Source organism: Phocoena phocoena, chromosome 3 (genome assembly GCF_963924675.1).
Source record: "Phocoena phocoena chromosome 3, mPhoPho1.1, whole genome shotgun sequence".
Taxonomy (NCBI): domain Eukaryota; kingdom Metazoa; phylum Chordata; class Mammalia; order Artiodactyla; family Phocoenidae; genus Phocoena; species Phocoena phocoena.
The window spans coordinates 42853801-42870683 of NC_089221.1; the positions used below are offsets into that span (position 1 = coordinate 42853801).

A 16883-nucleotide genomic window follows, 5' to 3' on the forward strand; every position below is an offset into this window, starting at 1 on the left:
TCTACATTATTTTTAATGTGTGTTCTCTGTTACTACAGTAGTTATCTAATTTTGTAAATAAATACACATATATTGCCTGTGTTTTAAATTTTTTGATAGGTATCTTTTCTTCTAAACTGTATTTAAAGACCACAGTTCTGGAGTCTTGCTACTCAAAGTATGGTCCTGCACCAGATACATGAGTATCACCTACAGACTTATTAGGCAGAATCTCAGGACCCACCCCAAAACTACTGAATCATAATCTGCGTTTAACAAGATCACCAGCTGATTCATATGTCCATTAAAGTTTGAGAGGACCGGGGCCATTATGAAAGTGGATTGTGCTCTTTCACGTGGATGGGATTTTGCAATCTGTTGTAGATAAGCTTTTGTGGGTTAACTTTTTTTCCTTCATATGTGCTGCTGTCACTACTCTCTAGTTTGCGAACAACTTCACCATGGCAAAAAGAAACCATGTACACATTAATCAGTCATTCTGCATTTCCTTAGACCCAGTTCCTTTCAGCCCCCAGTCTGCTTTCTGTATGACTTTACCTTTTCTGGGCATTTCATATAAATAGAATCATACAGTATGTGACCTTTTGTTTCTGTTTTATTTCACTAAGCATAATGATTTTAAGGTTCATCTGTGTTGTAGTATACATCCAGGTTGAATTGTATTTTATGACTGATTAATATTTTATGGCTGATTAATTGTGTAGTATTAATATACCACATTCTGTTTATCTATTCATCAATTTATGGGATATATAGTATTTGCAGTTCTTTGGCTATTATGAATGATGCTGTTGGAAACATTTATGTACAAGTTTTTGTTTGAACACATGGTTTTACTTCTCTTCAGTATATACCTAGGAATGGAATTACTGGGTCATGTTTAATTCCATGTTTAACTTTTTGAGGAACCAGCAAACTGTTTTCCACAGCAGCTGCATCATTTTATTTTCCCACCATCATTTTATGAGGGCTTCAATTTCTCCATATCCTTGCCAACACTTGTTACTACCTTTTTTTAAAAACTGATTATACAGTAAATTTATTTTATGATTGTTTTAAGTAAAAACTTTTTAATGTGAATTTTCAGCATAATACAAGTTAAAATAATGTAAAACATTTTTAAAGGTGAACTAATTAGGTTTCTGAAAAGAATTCCAGAAAGATAAAAAGCACAATGATGTTACTTATTTCTAGACAAGATTAAGGTTCTGTGGGTATTAGTATAATCCTATATTATGTACATTGTTTCTAGATTCTGATCATGTGAAGTTTATTTTTAAATTATTTTTTTTCCAGTTTTATTGAGATAGAGTTGACATATAGCATAGTGTAAGTTTAAGGTTTGCAGCATAATGATTTGACTTACATGCATCATAAAATAATTATCATAATAAGTTTGGTGAACATCCATCATTTCATATAGATACAGAATTAAAGAAATAGAAAAAATTTTTTTCGTGTGATGAGAAAGAACTCTTAGGATTTACTCTTTTAACAACTTTTTAATGTAATCTTCAGCAGTGTTAATTATATTTATTGTATTGTACGTTACATCCCTATTACTTATAACTGGAAGTTTCTACCTTTTGACCATCTTCATCCCAACCCCCACCCCCACCCCAACTTGTGGTAACCGTAGATCTGATCTCTTTTTCTCTAAGTTTATTTTGAAGTGTAATTGACCTGTAACACTATGTTAGTTCCTATTACACAGCATAGTGATTTGATAATTCCATACATTTCAAAATGGTCACCACAATAAGTCTGGTTACAATATGTCACCATAAAAAGATATTACATAGTTATTAGACTATATTCCCCATACTGTATGTTTCATTTCCATGACTCATTTATTTTGCAACTGGAAGTTTTTACCTCTTAATCTCCCTTACCTATTTCTTTCCTCCCCTCACCACCCTCCCCTCTGGTGACTCCCTGTTGGTTTTCTGTTTCTATAACTGTTTCTATTTTGTTGTATTTGTTCATATGTTTTGTTTTTTAGATTCCACATACAAGTGAAATCATACAGTATTTGTCTTTCTCTGTCTGACTTATTTCATTTAGCACAATACCCTCTAGGTCCATCTATGTTGTTGCAAATGGCAAGATTTCATTTTTTATGGTTTAGTAATATTCCATTGGATATGCATATACCACATCTTTATCCATTCATTTATTGATGGGCGCTTGGGCACAAAGGTTCCCTTTTGTCCTCATCCTCAGCAGCACTTGTTTCTTGCCTCTTTGACGATAGCCATTCTGTCAGGTGTGAGGCGATATCTCATTGTGGTTTTGATTTTCACTTCCTTAATGACTGATGATATTGAACATTTTTAAATGTGCTCTTTGGCCTTTTTATGTCTTTGGAGATACGTCTGCTTGTCTTTTTTTACTTGTTCATTGGGTTGTCTTGTTGAATTGTGATAGTTGTTTTGTATTCTGATACTAGTTCCTTGTCAGATGTATGATTTTCAAAATTTTTCTCTCATTCTATAGGTCATCTTTTCACTTTCTTGAGTGTTCTTTCAGGTACAGGTGTCTTTAATTTGACGAAGTGCAGTTCATCTGTTTTCTTTTGTTGCTTGTGTCATTTATAAGAAACCGTCGCCTAATCAAGGTCACAAAGATTTACACCTATATTTTCTTCTAAGAGTTTTGTAATTTTAGCTATTATATTAGTTCTTTGATCCATTTTGAGGGCTTTTTATTTTTGTAGGTCCAACTTCATTGTTTTGCATATGGATATCCAGTTGTCTCAGAATTTGTTGAAAGACTATTTTTTCCCCTCAGTCTTGGCATCTTTTCGAAAATCAATTTGAGTTTGCAGGTTAACTATTAATAATTTATAATATATTTTATTTCTTCATTATGGAGAAATTATAGCTTTCCTATTGAGCAGCTGAATTAGGTATTCTGTTTTTTTTTTTTTGTTTTTTTGGTTTTTTTTTTGGCTGTGTTGGGTCTTCGTTTCTGTGCAAGGGCTTTCTCTAGTTGTGGCGAGTGGGGGTCACTCTTCATCGCGGTGCGCGGGCCTCTCACTATCGCGGCCTCTCTTGTTGCGGTGCACAGGCTCCAGACGTGCAGGCTCAGTAGTTGTGGCTCACGGGCCTAGTTGCTCCACAGCATGTGGGATCTTCCCAGACCAGGGTTCGAACCCATGTCCCCTGCATTGGCAGGCAGATTCTCAACCACTGCACCACCAGGGAAGCCCTGAATTAGGTATTCTTAATAGTGACCACCTAAAGAGTAAAGAAGATCATAGAGGAAGGAAACTTAAAAATGGCTCCAGTCTCCCTATTCATCATTGCCTTTACCTTGGCATAATGGCGGATATATTTCATGAGTTCTGGAATATTGTCTTTTGGGATAGTCAGGGCCTATCTAGTTATTGTATATTAGTCTTTCCAGGCCTTGACTTAGGTGTAACTCAAAATTTTTCTCTTTGCAGGGGAGTTAGACAAGTGAAGCTTTGGATCTTAGATTTTCATTCTAATGGCATCAGCCAATTGCAGATTAGTCTTGATCTGTTTCCAAGATTCAGACACATTATGGTCAGGTACTGCCTTAGTTCTATCCAGTGGAGTAGGACTAATTCTTTTATTGGTCCACTTTTCAGAAGGTGCTGAAGTCAGAAGTTAGTTTCCTCCTAAGGCACAAATATAGAAGAGGTTTGACTATTTTTAGTTCAGTTATTTTATCTCACTTAGAAAAGTGTACAGTGGTTTGGTGCATTATCCATTTCAAGGCAACATATATAGTCATTAAGATGCTGGGCATTAGTGTAACTTTGCTTTCATTTTTCCTACAAAAGCAGACTGATTTTCAGTATGGGAAATTTTCATGTATATGCTGAAACCTGCTCTCATACTCTGGGTTAGGAGAACATAAAGAGATGTTTAAGAAATTCACCAGGTTTGTAGACACCTTTGAAAACCTGGTGAGGACTGCTGTGGAAACCAGTCTGGTACTTATTCAAAAAGTTAAATGTAGAATTACTATATGACTCAGCAATTCCACTCCTAGGTATATTACTCCAAAGAATTGAAAACAGATACACAGATACTTATACATGAATGTTCATAGCAGCACTATTCACAGTAGTGAAAAGGTAGAAACAACCCAGAAGTCCATCAGTTGATGAATAGATAAATAAATCTGGTTTATCTGTACAATGAAATATTACCCAGCTGTAACAGCAGTGAAGTACTGATACATGCTACAGTGTGGGTGAACCTCAGAAACATGCTGAGTAAAAGAAGCCAGACTCAGTAGGTGTGATTCCATTTGTGTGAAATATCCCATATGACTTCATTTATGTGAAATATCTTAGGTAAATTCCTAGAGACAGAAAGATTGGTGGAGGCCAGGGGATGTTGAGAGGAGGGGAGCAAAAAGTAACTGCCTAATGGGTATGGGGTTTTGGGAAGGATGAGAATTATGTTTCAGAATCAGGTAGAGGTGGTGGTTGCACAACATAGTGAATGTACTAAATGCCACTGAATTGTACACTTTAAAATGGTTAATTTTATGTTGTATGAATTTTACCTCAATAAAAAAATGTGATGGGGTATATATTTGTATGTACATACCATATTTTATAATTTCAGGGAGTGGTTCATGGATCTCAGATAAAGATTTCCCCTAGGGATTCAAGGACTTAAGGTAAACTCCAGCTTTAGCTGGTAACTGTAGCAAGTATAATATTTTATTTATAAATCTGGTGCTAGGGTTAACATTTTGGTACCAGATTATTTATGTAATTGAGTAGTTTTCTGGCCCTGGTGTTTTTTTTATTTTATGCAAAGCTTTTTTTGAAAGCTTTATTAGTATGTAATTTAAATATTATTAAATTCACCCATTTAAAGTATACAGTTCAGTGAGTTTTAATAAATTTGTACAGTTGTGCAACCCTCTCCAGTTTTACACTTCCATACATACGGTTTTGTTACGTGTGTTTGCTTTCAACCTACTCCCACCTCCAACCCTAGGCAAACACTCATCAGCTTTGTCTAAATAGTTTTGCCTTTTCTAGAAGTTTCATGTAAATGAAATCATGTAATGTGGAGTCTTTTGTGTTTTTTTTCCCCTGTTCAGAATAACATTTTTGAGGTTCATTCATGTTGTATATATCACTAGTTCATTTCTTTTTATTTATAAGTAGTATTACGTTTTTTGGATACCTGACATTTTATTTACCTATTCAGTTGATAGACATTTGAGTTGTTTTGTGTTTTTGACCATTGTGAGTAGTTCTGATATAAACATTCATGTACAAGTCTGTGTGTGGACATGTTTTTATTTCTCTTGGGTAGTACCTGTAATTGCTGGGTTTTATGGCAAATATATATTTAACTGTTCAGTAAATTGCCAAACTGTTTTCCAAAGTGGCTGTACCATTTTGTGTTCCTACCGATAATGGATGAGGGTGCCAGTTTCTCTATGTCCTTACCACCTCTTGTCATTATCTTTTTTTGATTATACCTATTTTAGTGGGTATATAGTAATGTCTCATAGTGCTTTTGAATTTCTGCGATGACTAAAAATGTTAAGTATCAATTTCCTGTGCTTATCTTAAATATCTATTTCAGTCTTTCGCTGATTTTTACAATTGAGATGTTGGTCTTACTGCATCATAAATAATTCTTTAAACTATCTTAATGGAATCTTTTGTAGAACAAAAGATTTTTATTTTGATGTTCAGCTCAGTTTTTTCTTTTATGGGTTGATTGATTATGCTTTGATGTCAATACGTAAGACATTTTTGCCTATCCCAGTATCACAAATATTTTCTCATATATATATATATTTTTGAGGAAGTTTCTATTCTTAGTTGGGAATAAATGAAAAAATTTAAAAACACCTATTTGAATGGCTGTTATCAAAAAGACGAGAGATAACAAGTGTTGGCAAGGATATGAAGAACAGGGAACCTTTGTGCACTGTTGTGGGAATGCAAATTGGTACAGTCACTATGGAAAGCAGTGTGGAGGTTTCTCAAAAAATTAGAAATAAGAGTATAATCCAACAGTCCCACTTCTGGATATATATCTAAAGGAAATGAAATTAGTATCTCAAAGAGATATCTGCATTCCTATTATTCACAATACCCAAGACGAGGAAACAACTTATGTCCATCAACAGATGAGTGGATAAAGAAAATGTGATATCTGTCTGTCTATATCCATATACACACACACTGTTGATCACAATGGAAAATTATTTAGCCATCAAAAAAAGGAAATCCTGCTATTTGTGACAGCATGAATGGACCTTGAGAGCATCATAAGTCAAATAAGTCAGAGAAAGACAAAGACTGTGTGATCTCACTTTCACGTGGAATCTAAAAAAGCTGAACGCGTTGAAACGGAGTTGAATGATGGTTGCCAGGGGCTGGGGTGGACGGGGTGGAGGAAGTAGGAAGATATTGATAAAAGGAAACAAACTTCCAGTTACAAAATGAGTAAGTTTTGGGAATCTAATTTAGAGCATGGTTATTATCTTTAAAAATACTGTATTATACACTTGAAAGTTGCTAAGAGAGTAGATCTTAAATGTTTTTACCAGAAAAAAACCAAAGGTAATTAGGTGATGGAGACGTTAATTAACCTTATTATGGTAATCATTTCACAATATATATGGGTAACAAATCTTACAGTATATAGTTTAAACTTACACAGTGATACATGTCAATTATATCTCAATAAAGCTGGGAAAAATAAGTGTATTGAGGATTAAAAAAGAAGCATTGTATTTTATCAAATCTTTTTTCCATCTATAGAGGCTAGGATATGGTATTTGCTTTTTACTCTGTTAATGTGATATATTACATCCGTTTTTTGTTAAACCATCCTTATATTTCTGAAATAAACCTGGTTGTTTATGGCAGATGATCATCTTATATGATGTTGCCAGTTTCAGTTTGTGCATATTTTGTTCTGGAATATCTTTGAATCTTATCTTCATGAGGGATTTTGGTGTGTAATTTTCTTTTCTTACAAGGTCATTGTCTAGGTTTGATACCATGTTAATACTGACCTGATAATATAAGTTGGGAAGCGTTCCCTCCTGGTCTGTCTTCTGAAAGGATTTGTGTAGTTTTGGTATTTTCTCTTTAAATGTTTGACAGAATTTACTAATGAAGCCATCTAAACCACCTAGGCTTTTCTTCATGGGAAGATTTTTTAATTCCTAACTCAGTTTGCTTTCTTCTTGAGTCAGTTTTGGTAATCTGTGTCTATCAAGGAATTACTTAAAGTGGAATTAGATTGATTTTACATTATTCTTCCTGTCTAATGTGTTTAAAACTATAATTTTCTCTCTTAGTACTGCTTTACATGCATCCCATAAATTTTGGTAGTTACATTTTATTTTTAATTCAATTCATTTTTTAGTTTCTCTTGGTTTCCTCTTATGGTTACTTTTCAAGCATTTGGTGATTTTCCATACACCTTTCTGTTTTGGTTTCTAATTTAATTTCTTTGTGGTTGGAGAAGATACTTCATGATTTTAATAATTTAATTTAATGATTGATGTGGTTGATTTTGTTGTTTTTCAGTAATGTGTCTCATGTCTTAACAGGCTTCTATTATATTTAACAAACATTTTTTAGTATATTATTTTAATTCCTCTGTTGATTTTTTTTTAGCTTTGAGTTATGTTTTTAGTGATTACTCAAGGGCTTACAGTATACATTTTTAACTAAATCACAGCCACCATTTCTGTAAAATATTGTTACCTTGCTCTAATATTTCTTCCTCCTTTTTTTCTATTTTTGTCACATATATTTCAACTATATGTTATAAATCCAGTGTAATGCAATGTTAAAATAATGTTTTTGCTTTAAACAGTCTTATGTTTTTAAAAATATTAATTGAATAAAAGAGAAGCACAAACCCTATACAGTCTTGTATTTACCCACATATTTATCATTTTTAGAACTCTATTCTTTTCTCTGTATTCGAGTTAAAGAATTTTTTAAGAATATTTCTTCTGGGGTTGATGTGTTAGCAGTAAATTTACTCAGTTTTTATTTGTAAATGTCTTTATTTTGCTTTTATTTTTGAAAGGATAATGTCACTGAATATGTAATTCTTGGTTGACAGTTTTTTTTCTTTCAACATTGGATACTCATTTGGCTGACATTGTTTCATTCTACTGCATTATTTCCCATCAGAAGTAAGCCTTAATTATGATGGTATTCTCTTGTATGTTTTGAGTTGTTTTTCTCTTGCTGCTTTGAACACTTTCAGCAGTTTGACTCTGAAAGTTTCTAGGTGTGATTCCAAAGTTATTCCTGCTTGGGTTCATTGTGCTTGTGGTATCTATGTTTTTTAAAACAAATCTAGGAAGTTTTTTTGTTAATTTTTCAAATATTTATCTTGCGTCTTTCTCAGTTTGGAACTTATGTTTGGACACTTGAGGTTGTCGCATAGATCTTTGAGTGTCTGTTTATTTTTCTTCTATTTCTCTCTTTAGATTTGATAATTTCTGTTGATCTATCTTCATATTTAGATACTTTGTTCTGCCATCTCAGATCTGCTCTTGAGCCACCTAGTGGATTTTTCATTTCAATTATTGTACTTTTCATCTGTAGAGTTTTCATTTAGTTACGCTGTTATAGTTTCAGGTGTCGGTTGAGATTTCCTATTTGTTGAATCATTGTCCTATTTCCTTTAATTCTTAGAACATGGTTTCCTTACACTTTTTGGACATGTTTGTTATAGCTTTTTCGTTTTTGCGGTATGCGGGCCTCTCACTGTTGTGGCCTCTCCTGTTGCGGAGTGCAGGCTCAGCGGCCATGGCCCACGGGCCCAGCCACTCCGCGGCATGTGGGATCTTCCCGGACCGGGGCACGAACCCGTGTCCCCTGCATCGGCAGGCGGACTCTCAACCACTGCACCACCAGGGAAGCCCTGTTATAGCTTTTTTGAAGTCTTTGTCTGCTAAGTCCAACATCTGGGCCCACTCAGTTTCTTGTGACTGCTTCTTTTTCTTAAGCATTGATCACTTTCCTGTTTCTTTTTATATCTGCTAATCTTTTGTAGCATCTGTATATTCTTTTCTCTTTCATATATGTTTCTTACTATTCATATTTGATTATGTTTGGACAACTTAATTTTTTAATTGTTTATTTCACTGGGGGCGTGGTTGGGATAAATTTTTTTGTAAGTAATTAATTTATTTTTATTAATTTATTTTTGGCTGCGTTGGGTCTTTGTTGCTGCACGTGCGGGCCTTCTCCAGTTGCAGCAAGTGGGGGTTACTCCTCATTGAGGTGTGCAGGCTTCTCACTGTGTTGGCTTCTCTTGTTGCAGAGCATGGGCTCTAGGCGCGTGGGCTTTAGCAGCTGTGGCACATGGCTCAGTAGTTGTGGCTCATGGGCTCCAGAGCACAGGCTCAGCAGCTGTGGCACACAGGCCTAGCCACTCCGCAGCCTCTGGGATCCTCCCGGGCCAGGGATAGAACCTGTATCCCCTGCAATGGCAGGCAGATTCCCAACCACTGTGCCACCAGGGAAATCCCATATTTTTATTTCCCCAAATAGATTATAAGCCTGTTGTGGATAGGAACTGTATCTTAAGTAAGGAGGATCTACCATGCTGCTAAGCTTAATCCTGATTTCATGATCTGTTTTTACTTAACTCTGCTGAATTTTCTTCAAAAAGGAAAAACTATGTTGCATTCTATTCATCTCTGCAGAAGAACTATTGGAACCTGCCTTAATTTCCATTCAAGGACAGACTTGATGGGACTTCCCTGGTGGTCCAGTGGTAAAGAATCCACCTTACAATGCAGGGGACATGGGTTCGATCCCAGGACAGGGAACTAAGATCCCACATGCCACAGGGCAACTGAGCCTGTATGCCACAACTACCAAGTTTATGCACCTCAACTAGAGCCTGTGTGCCGCAAACTACAGGGCCTGTGCACTCTGGAACCCATGCGCCCTGGAGCCTCCACGCCACAACTAGAGAAGGGAAAATCCACACACCATAACTAGAGAGAAGCCCACACACCTCAGTGAAGATCCTGCTTGCTGCAACTAAGACCCAACATGGCCAAAAATAAAATTAAAAATTTAAATAATAAATAAGTCTTTAAAAAAGAAAAGACTTGCCGACCAAAAAAAGGTCAGAGCTGTTTATTTAAACTAACAAACAAAGGACAGACTTGATAACTAATACATGTGGGGAGAGAATACATATGCATTAACTTATTTGTGAAACTCAAACTCAATTTCCAGTGTTTCCTAAGTATTTATACTCTGTGTACGTATAAATTAACAGGCAGAGGTTCTGTAAACTTTTGGAGGCCCATCTAGAGAAACAAATGTGTTTTACTTCCAAGAAATAGGGTAATAACCATTAAGTAATCCATTGGTATTAGTAATTAAGTTACATTAACTCCAAGAGACCAGAGTTTAAAACGTTCTTATTCATTTAGACCACTATTCTTCACATTTATCATCGTTATTACTATTATTATAGTTTGTTGAAAGTAAATAGAATAAGACATTAATATTCTGCAAAGTCTATTTAAGATACGTAATTAGGGAAAGTTTGGACACTAAATAGAATTTTTTAAATCACATACTTCTAAAGACATGGTTTTGTAAATTCTTTATTCTTATTTGTTTTCACATTTTTAGATATGCCATTGCATTGGCCTTAAGGGAAAAACAGCGTGTAATATTTACTAGCCCAATTAAGGCCCTGAGTAACCAGAAATACCGTGAAATGTATGAAGAATTTCAAGATGTTGGTCTGATGACTGGAGATGTTACTATTAATCCTACGGCATCTTGTCTTGTTATGACCACAGAGGTAATTTATATGGTGTCTCAATTTAATTAAATTAATTTTCCTTTTAATTAATGTGGTTATTCAGTTAAAACAGCTAATGTTTTATTACTTGCTCTGTATCAATAAAAATGTAACATTTTACTGTCTGAGTAGATTTACTTGAAAGGGATAGAGTTCATCTTAAAACAAGTTCTAGTAATTGAATTTAGTTGTAAATTACCAATATTTCTGTTATTTGTCATAATATAGATGCAGTTTTTTCTTCACAAAATGTTTTTAAAGGTGTATTATCAGTGACTTGAAAGTAATTTGATGGTTTTGTATAATTTCAAGGATTTCAGTACATAGTTTCGAATATGTAGTGGCTCCTTGTTCTGTGTGATTTTTTTTTTCTGTATCTGAGTGTTGATACAAATAGATAACTAACTTTTTTAAACACCCAGTTATGTTTAGCTTCTTTCCATAATCACAGTTAAGTTTTGCATATCTTTGTAACATCTTACATTTTGGACACTATTAGCTGTCTTTACTAAGTACTTTTGTACATGCTTGAATTATATCATTGCATTCTACAAAGACATGGTACACTAGAGAGCGTAAATTAGCGTCTGGCTTTTAGAGTTACCCAAAAGCATTGCTCACTTTTTGTCTTGGTGCCTAAAGTAAGTTTATTTTCCATTCTCAAAACTTTCTTCCATCCGTGGAAGATGTCTTAACTCAGAAATCAGAATAACGGTTGTTAGAAAGTATTCATACTGGTAAGATGAGGTAGAAAAAATGGATAACAGTATAAGATCCATTGTGTAAGATAGAAGATAACTTCAAGTTATTCTCATATTCTAGCAAGTGTAGGTCTTGGGTTAAGTGCTGTACATGCAAGGAAGTGGCTTCTTATTCAGGATATATGGATATGGAGATGATAATTGTTTCCATGGATTATATCCGATTACTTACTTGAGAAGTCATTTATTTTGGATTTAGGGAAGGAATATTATGTATTTAAGAGATATGTATCTCCCAAAATTATTTTAATCTCTCCATTAAAAAAGAATATCCAAAATTTCTTGTTAGATAGAAGAGCTTTTGGTATGTCAGAATCCTGCTAAATCTTCTCCTTTTTCTTTAGATTTTGAGAAGTATGCTGTACAGAGGTTCTGAAGTTATGCGAGAAGTTGCTTGGGTCATATTTGATGAAATTCATTACATGAGAGATTCAGGTATATTCTGTAGTGTTGTTGAGATGTGAGCATGTATTTTATTTAAGAATGGCATTAGGTAGGGCGGAGTCAAGATGGCATACTAGGAGGACGCGGAATTCGCATCTCCTCACAACTAGGGCATCTACCAGGTACCAGTGGGGGACCATGGACACCTAAGGCACACGAGGAAACCCCAGTGACTGTGTAGGATGTGGGGCGTGGGGGGAGTGAAGTGGGAGGAGAAGTGGAGGCAGGACAGGACTGGCATCCCTGAGGGGCGGCTTGGGGAGGGGAAGGGATCCCACGCCCACTGCGGGAAATTGGGGAACCATTGGGAGGGCAGAGGATCACAAGGGATCATGGCCAGGTTTCCCCTGCCTAGCTGGACCCCCAGGAACCTGTTGAGATCCCGGGCCTGATCCTCTGCCCACCTAGTCTCCCTCCAGCCACGTGGGTCCTTAGGGAGTGGGAGGGAGGAAAGGGGGAGCAAAAGTAAAGCCCGGACCTCTGGGACGGCACCCCTGAGGTGTGGCTGGGGGAGAGAAGGAGTTCCTGCACCCAGCAGGACCCACCCACGATTAGGGGTCCAGTGGCAATGGGGGAGACCCCAGGGGAGATGGTGGGGGAGGGGCGCGAAAGAACAGAAGGGAACGGGGCCAATGCTTTCCCTGTCCACTTAGGCACCAGGAAGCATTTAGGGCTCCCGGACCTAATACTCTGCCCTTGGAGCCTCCCATCTACAGCACAGAGCCCAAGCCCCGACACTATAACCCCAGCCAGGGCCCTACTTCTGCAGTTGGAGAACCCCTCCAACGAGCTGAGCCTAAATCCCACCCACACACCCTCAGTCAGGGCCCTACCCCCTAACTCCTGAACCCCACACTCCAGAGGCCCTCCTTTCGACATGCTGCCTCTCCCCTTCTGCACAGGCCCCACCCCACCCTAAATGCTGCCACTACCTAAGTTCCACCCCCTACCTAAACTGCGCCCGCATAGCCAAGGCTTTTTTTTTTTTCTTTTCCTTTTTCCTCTTTTAGATTGGGGTTCTGTTTTACATTGTTAATTCGTTGCTGTTGATTCTTTTCTATTTTTATTTTTCCTAATAAATCTTTTATTTTTCTAATTTTATTTTATTCTTTATACTTTGTTAGTGATCTCTCCTTTTGACTTGTTGTCCACCCCCCCTTTTTTCCTTCTGCTGTGGTTTTATTTCACCTTGTTGCAGTTGTTTCAATTATAGTTTTATTTTTCCTAATATACCTTTATCTTTCTGATTTTATTTTCTTTTTTATTCTTGATATTGTACTGCTTCTTTTTCCTTTTTTCTTTTTTTTTTTTAACTGCACCATGAAGCTTGCAGGATCTTGGTTCCCAGGCCAGAAGTTGGGCCCGAGCTCTTGTGGTGGGAGCTCCAAGTCCAAACCACTGGACTAACAGAGAATCTCAGACCACAGGGAATATCAATCTGAGTGAGGCCTCCTGGAGGTGGTTATCGCAGCATTAGGAACCAGCTCTATCTAACTGCCTGCAAACTCCAGTGATGGACATCTCAGGCCAAACAACCAATAAGACAGGAATGCAGCAGCACCCATCCAAAAAACAAAAAAAAGAAATGGCAAAAGAATATGTAACAGACAAAGGAGTAGGGTAAAAACCTACAAGACCAAATAAATGAAGATAACATAAGCAACCTATCTGAAAAGGAATTCAGAATAATGATAGTAAAGATGATCCAAAATCTCGGAAACAGAATGGAGAAAATAAAAGAAACAACAAGGACCGAGAAGAACGAAACAGCAGACAAGCAGTGATGAACAACACAATTACTGAAATTAAAAATACTCTAGAAGGAATCATTAACAGAATACTTGAAGTAGAAGAACAGATAAGTAAGCTGGAAGATAAAATGGTGGAAATAACTGCCAGGGAGCAGAATAAACAAAAAGGAATGAAAAGACTTGAGGACAGTTGCAGAGACCTCTGGGACAACATTAAATGCAGCAACATTCAAATTATAGGGTTCCCAGAAGAAGAGATAAGGAAAGAAACTGAGGAAATATTTGAAGAGATTATAGTCAAAAACTTCTCTAACATGGGAAAGGAAATAGTCAAGTCCAGGAAGGACAGAGACTACCATCGGGATAAACCCAAAGAGACACACTGAGACACATATTAAACAAACTATCAAAAATTAAATACAAAGTAAAAATATTAAAAGCAGCAAGGGAAAAATAACATAAAAGGGAATCCCCATAAGGTTAACAGCTGATTTTTCAGCAGAAACTCGGCAAGCCAGAAGGGAGTGGCAGGACATATTTAAAGTGATGAAAGGGAAAAACCTACACCCAAGATTACCCTACCCAGCAAGGATCTCATTCAGATTCAATGGAGAAATTAAAACCTTTACAGATAGGCAAAAGTTAAGAGAATTCAGGAACACCAAACCAGCTTTACAACAAATGCTAAAGGAGATTTTCTAGGCAGGAAACACAAGAGAAGGAAAAGACCTACAAAAACAAACCCAAAGCAATTAAGAAAATGGTAATAGGAACATACATATTGATAGCTACCTTAAATGTAAATGGTTTAAATGCTCCAACCAAAAGACATCAATTGGCTGAATGGATACCAAAACAATACCCATATATAATATGCTGTCTACAAGAGACCCACTTCATACCTAGGGACACGTACAGACTGAAAGTGAGGGGATGGAAAAAGATATTCCATGCAAATGGAAATCAAAAGAAAGCTGAAGTAGCAATTCTCATATCAGACAAAATAGACTTTAAAATAAAGACTATTACAAGAGACAAAGAAGGACACTACATAATGATCAAGGGATCAATCCAAGAAGAAGATATAACAGTGTAAATATTTATGCACCCAACATAGGAGCACCTCAATACATAAGGCAAACAATATCAGCCATAAAAGGGGAAATCGACAGTAACAATCATAGTAGGGGACTTTAACACCCCACTTTCATCAATGGACAGATCATCCAAAATGAAAATAAATAAGGAAACAAGCTTTAAATGATACATTAAGATGGGCTTAATTGATATTTATAGGACATTGCATCCAAAAACAACAGAATACACATTTATCTCAAGTGCTCATGGAACATTCTCCAGGATAGATCTTATCTTGGGTCACAAATCAAGCCTTGTTAAATTTAAGAAAATTGAAATCATATCAGATATTTTTTCCGACCTCAACACTATGAGACTAGCTGTCAGTTACAGGAAGAACTCTGTAAAAAATACAGACACGTGGAAGCTAAACAATGCACTCCTAAATAACCAAGAGATCACTGAAGAAATCAAAGAGGAAATAAAATACCTAGAAACAAATGACAATGAAAATACAGTGACCCAAAACCTATGGGATGCAGCAAAAGCAGTTCTAAGAGGGAAGTTTATAGCAATACAATCTGACCTCAAGAAACAAGAAAAATCTCAGACAACCTAATCTTACACCTAAAGCAATTAGAGAAAGAAGAAGAAAAAACCCCTGAAGTTAGCTGAAGGAAAGAAATCATAAAGATCAGAAATAAATGGAAAAGAAATAAAGGAAACAGCAAAGATCAATAAAACTAAAAGCTGGTTCTTTGAGAAGATAAAGAATATTGATAAACCATTAGCCAGACTCACTAAGAAAAAAAGGGAGAAGACTCAAATTAACAATTAGAAATGAAAAAGGGGAAGTAACAACTGACAATGCAGAAATACAAAGGATCATGAGATTACTATAAGCAACTGTATGCCAATAAAATGGCAAACCTGGAAGAAATGGACACATTCTTAGAAAAACACAGCCTTCCGAGACTGAACCAGGAAGAAATAGAAAATATAAACAATCACAAGCACTGAAACTGAGACTGTGATTAAAAATCTTCCAACAAACAAAAGCCAAGGACCAGATGGCTTCACAGCCAAATTCTATCAAACACTTAGAGAAATGCTAACACTTGTCCTTCTCAAAGTCTTCCAAAATATAGCAGAGGGAGGAACAGTCCCAAACTCTTTCTATGAGGCCACCATCACCCTGATAGCAAAACCAGACGAAGATGTCACAAAAAAAGAAAACTACAGGCCAACATCTCTGATGAACATAGATGCAAAATCCTCAACAAAATACCAGCGAACAGAATCCAACAGCACATTAAAAGGATCATACACCATGATCAAGTGGTTTATCCCAGGAATGCAAGGATTCTTCAATATATGCAAACCTGTCAGTGTGATACACCATATTAACCAAATTGAAGGATGAAATCCATATGATCATCTCAATAGATGCAGAAAAACCTTTTGACAAAATTCAACACCCATTTATGATAAAAGCTCTCCAGAAGAGAGGCATAGAAGGAACCTACCTGAACATAATAAAGGCCATATATGACAAACCCACAGCCAACATCATTCTCAATGGTGAAAAACTGAAACCATTTCCTCTAATATCAGGAACAAGACAAGGTTACCCACTCTCACCACTTTCATTCAACATAGTTTTGGAAGTTTTACCCGCAGCAATCAGAGAAGAAAAATAAGAGGAATCCAAATCGGAAAAGATGTTAAACTGTCACTCTCTCCACACGACATGATACTCTACATAGAGAATCCAAAAGATGCTACCAGGAAACTACTAGTGCTAATCAGTGAATTTGGTAGAGTAGCAGGGTACAAAACTAATGCACAGAAATCTCTTGCATGCCTATACACTAATGATGAAAAATCTGAAAGAGAAATTAAGGAAACACTCCCATTTACCACTGCAACAAAAAGAATAAAATACCTAGGAATAAACCTACCTAAGGATACAAAAGACCTGCATGCAGAAAACTATAAGACACTGATGAAAGAAATTAAAGATGATA

The 16883-nt window shown here is 36.2% G+C and overlaps 1 protein-coding gene across 1 annotated transcript in view; it reads left to right on the plus strand.

Annotated features, from left to right (window-relative positions):
- The window catches only part of MTREX (Mtr4 exosome RNA helicase), a 135034-nt gene that overhangs the window by 28984 nt on the left and 89167 nt on the right, over nt 1–16883 (plus strand). Inside the window, exons 6-7 of the mRNA XM_065873971.1 lie at nt 10649–10823; nt 11929–12019. Coding sequence (XP_065730043.1) covers nt 10649–10823; nt 11929–12019 — 266 coding nt within the window. The remainder of the gene's footprint in view (nt 1–10648; nt 10824–11928; nt 12020–16883) is intronic.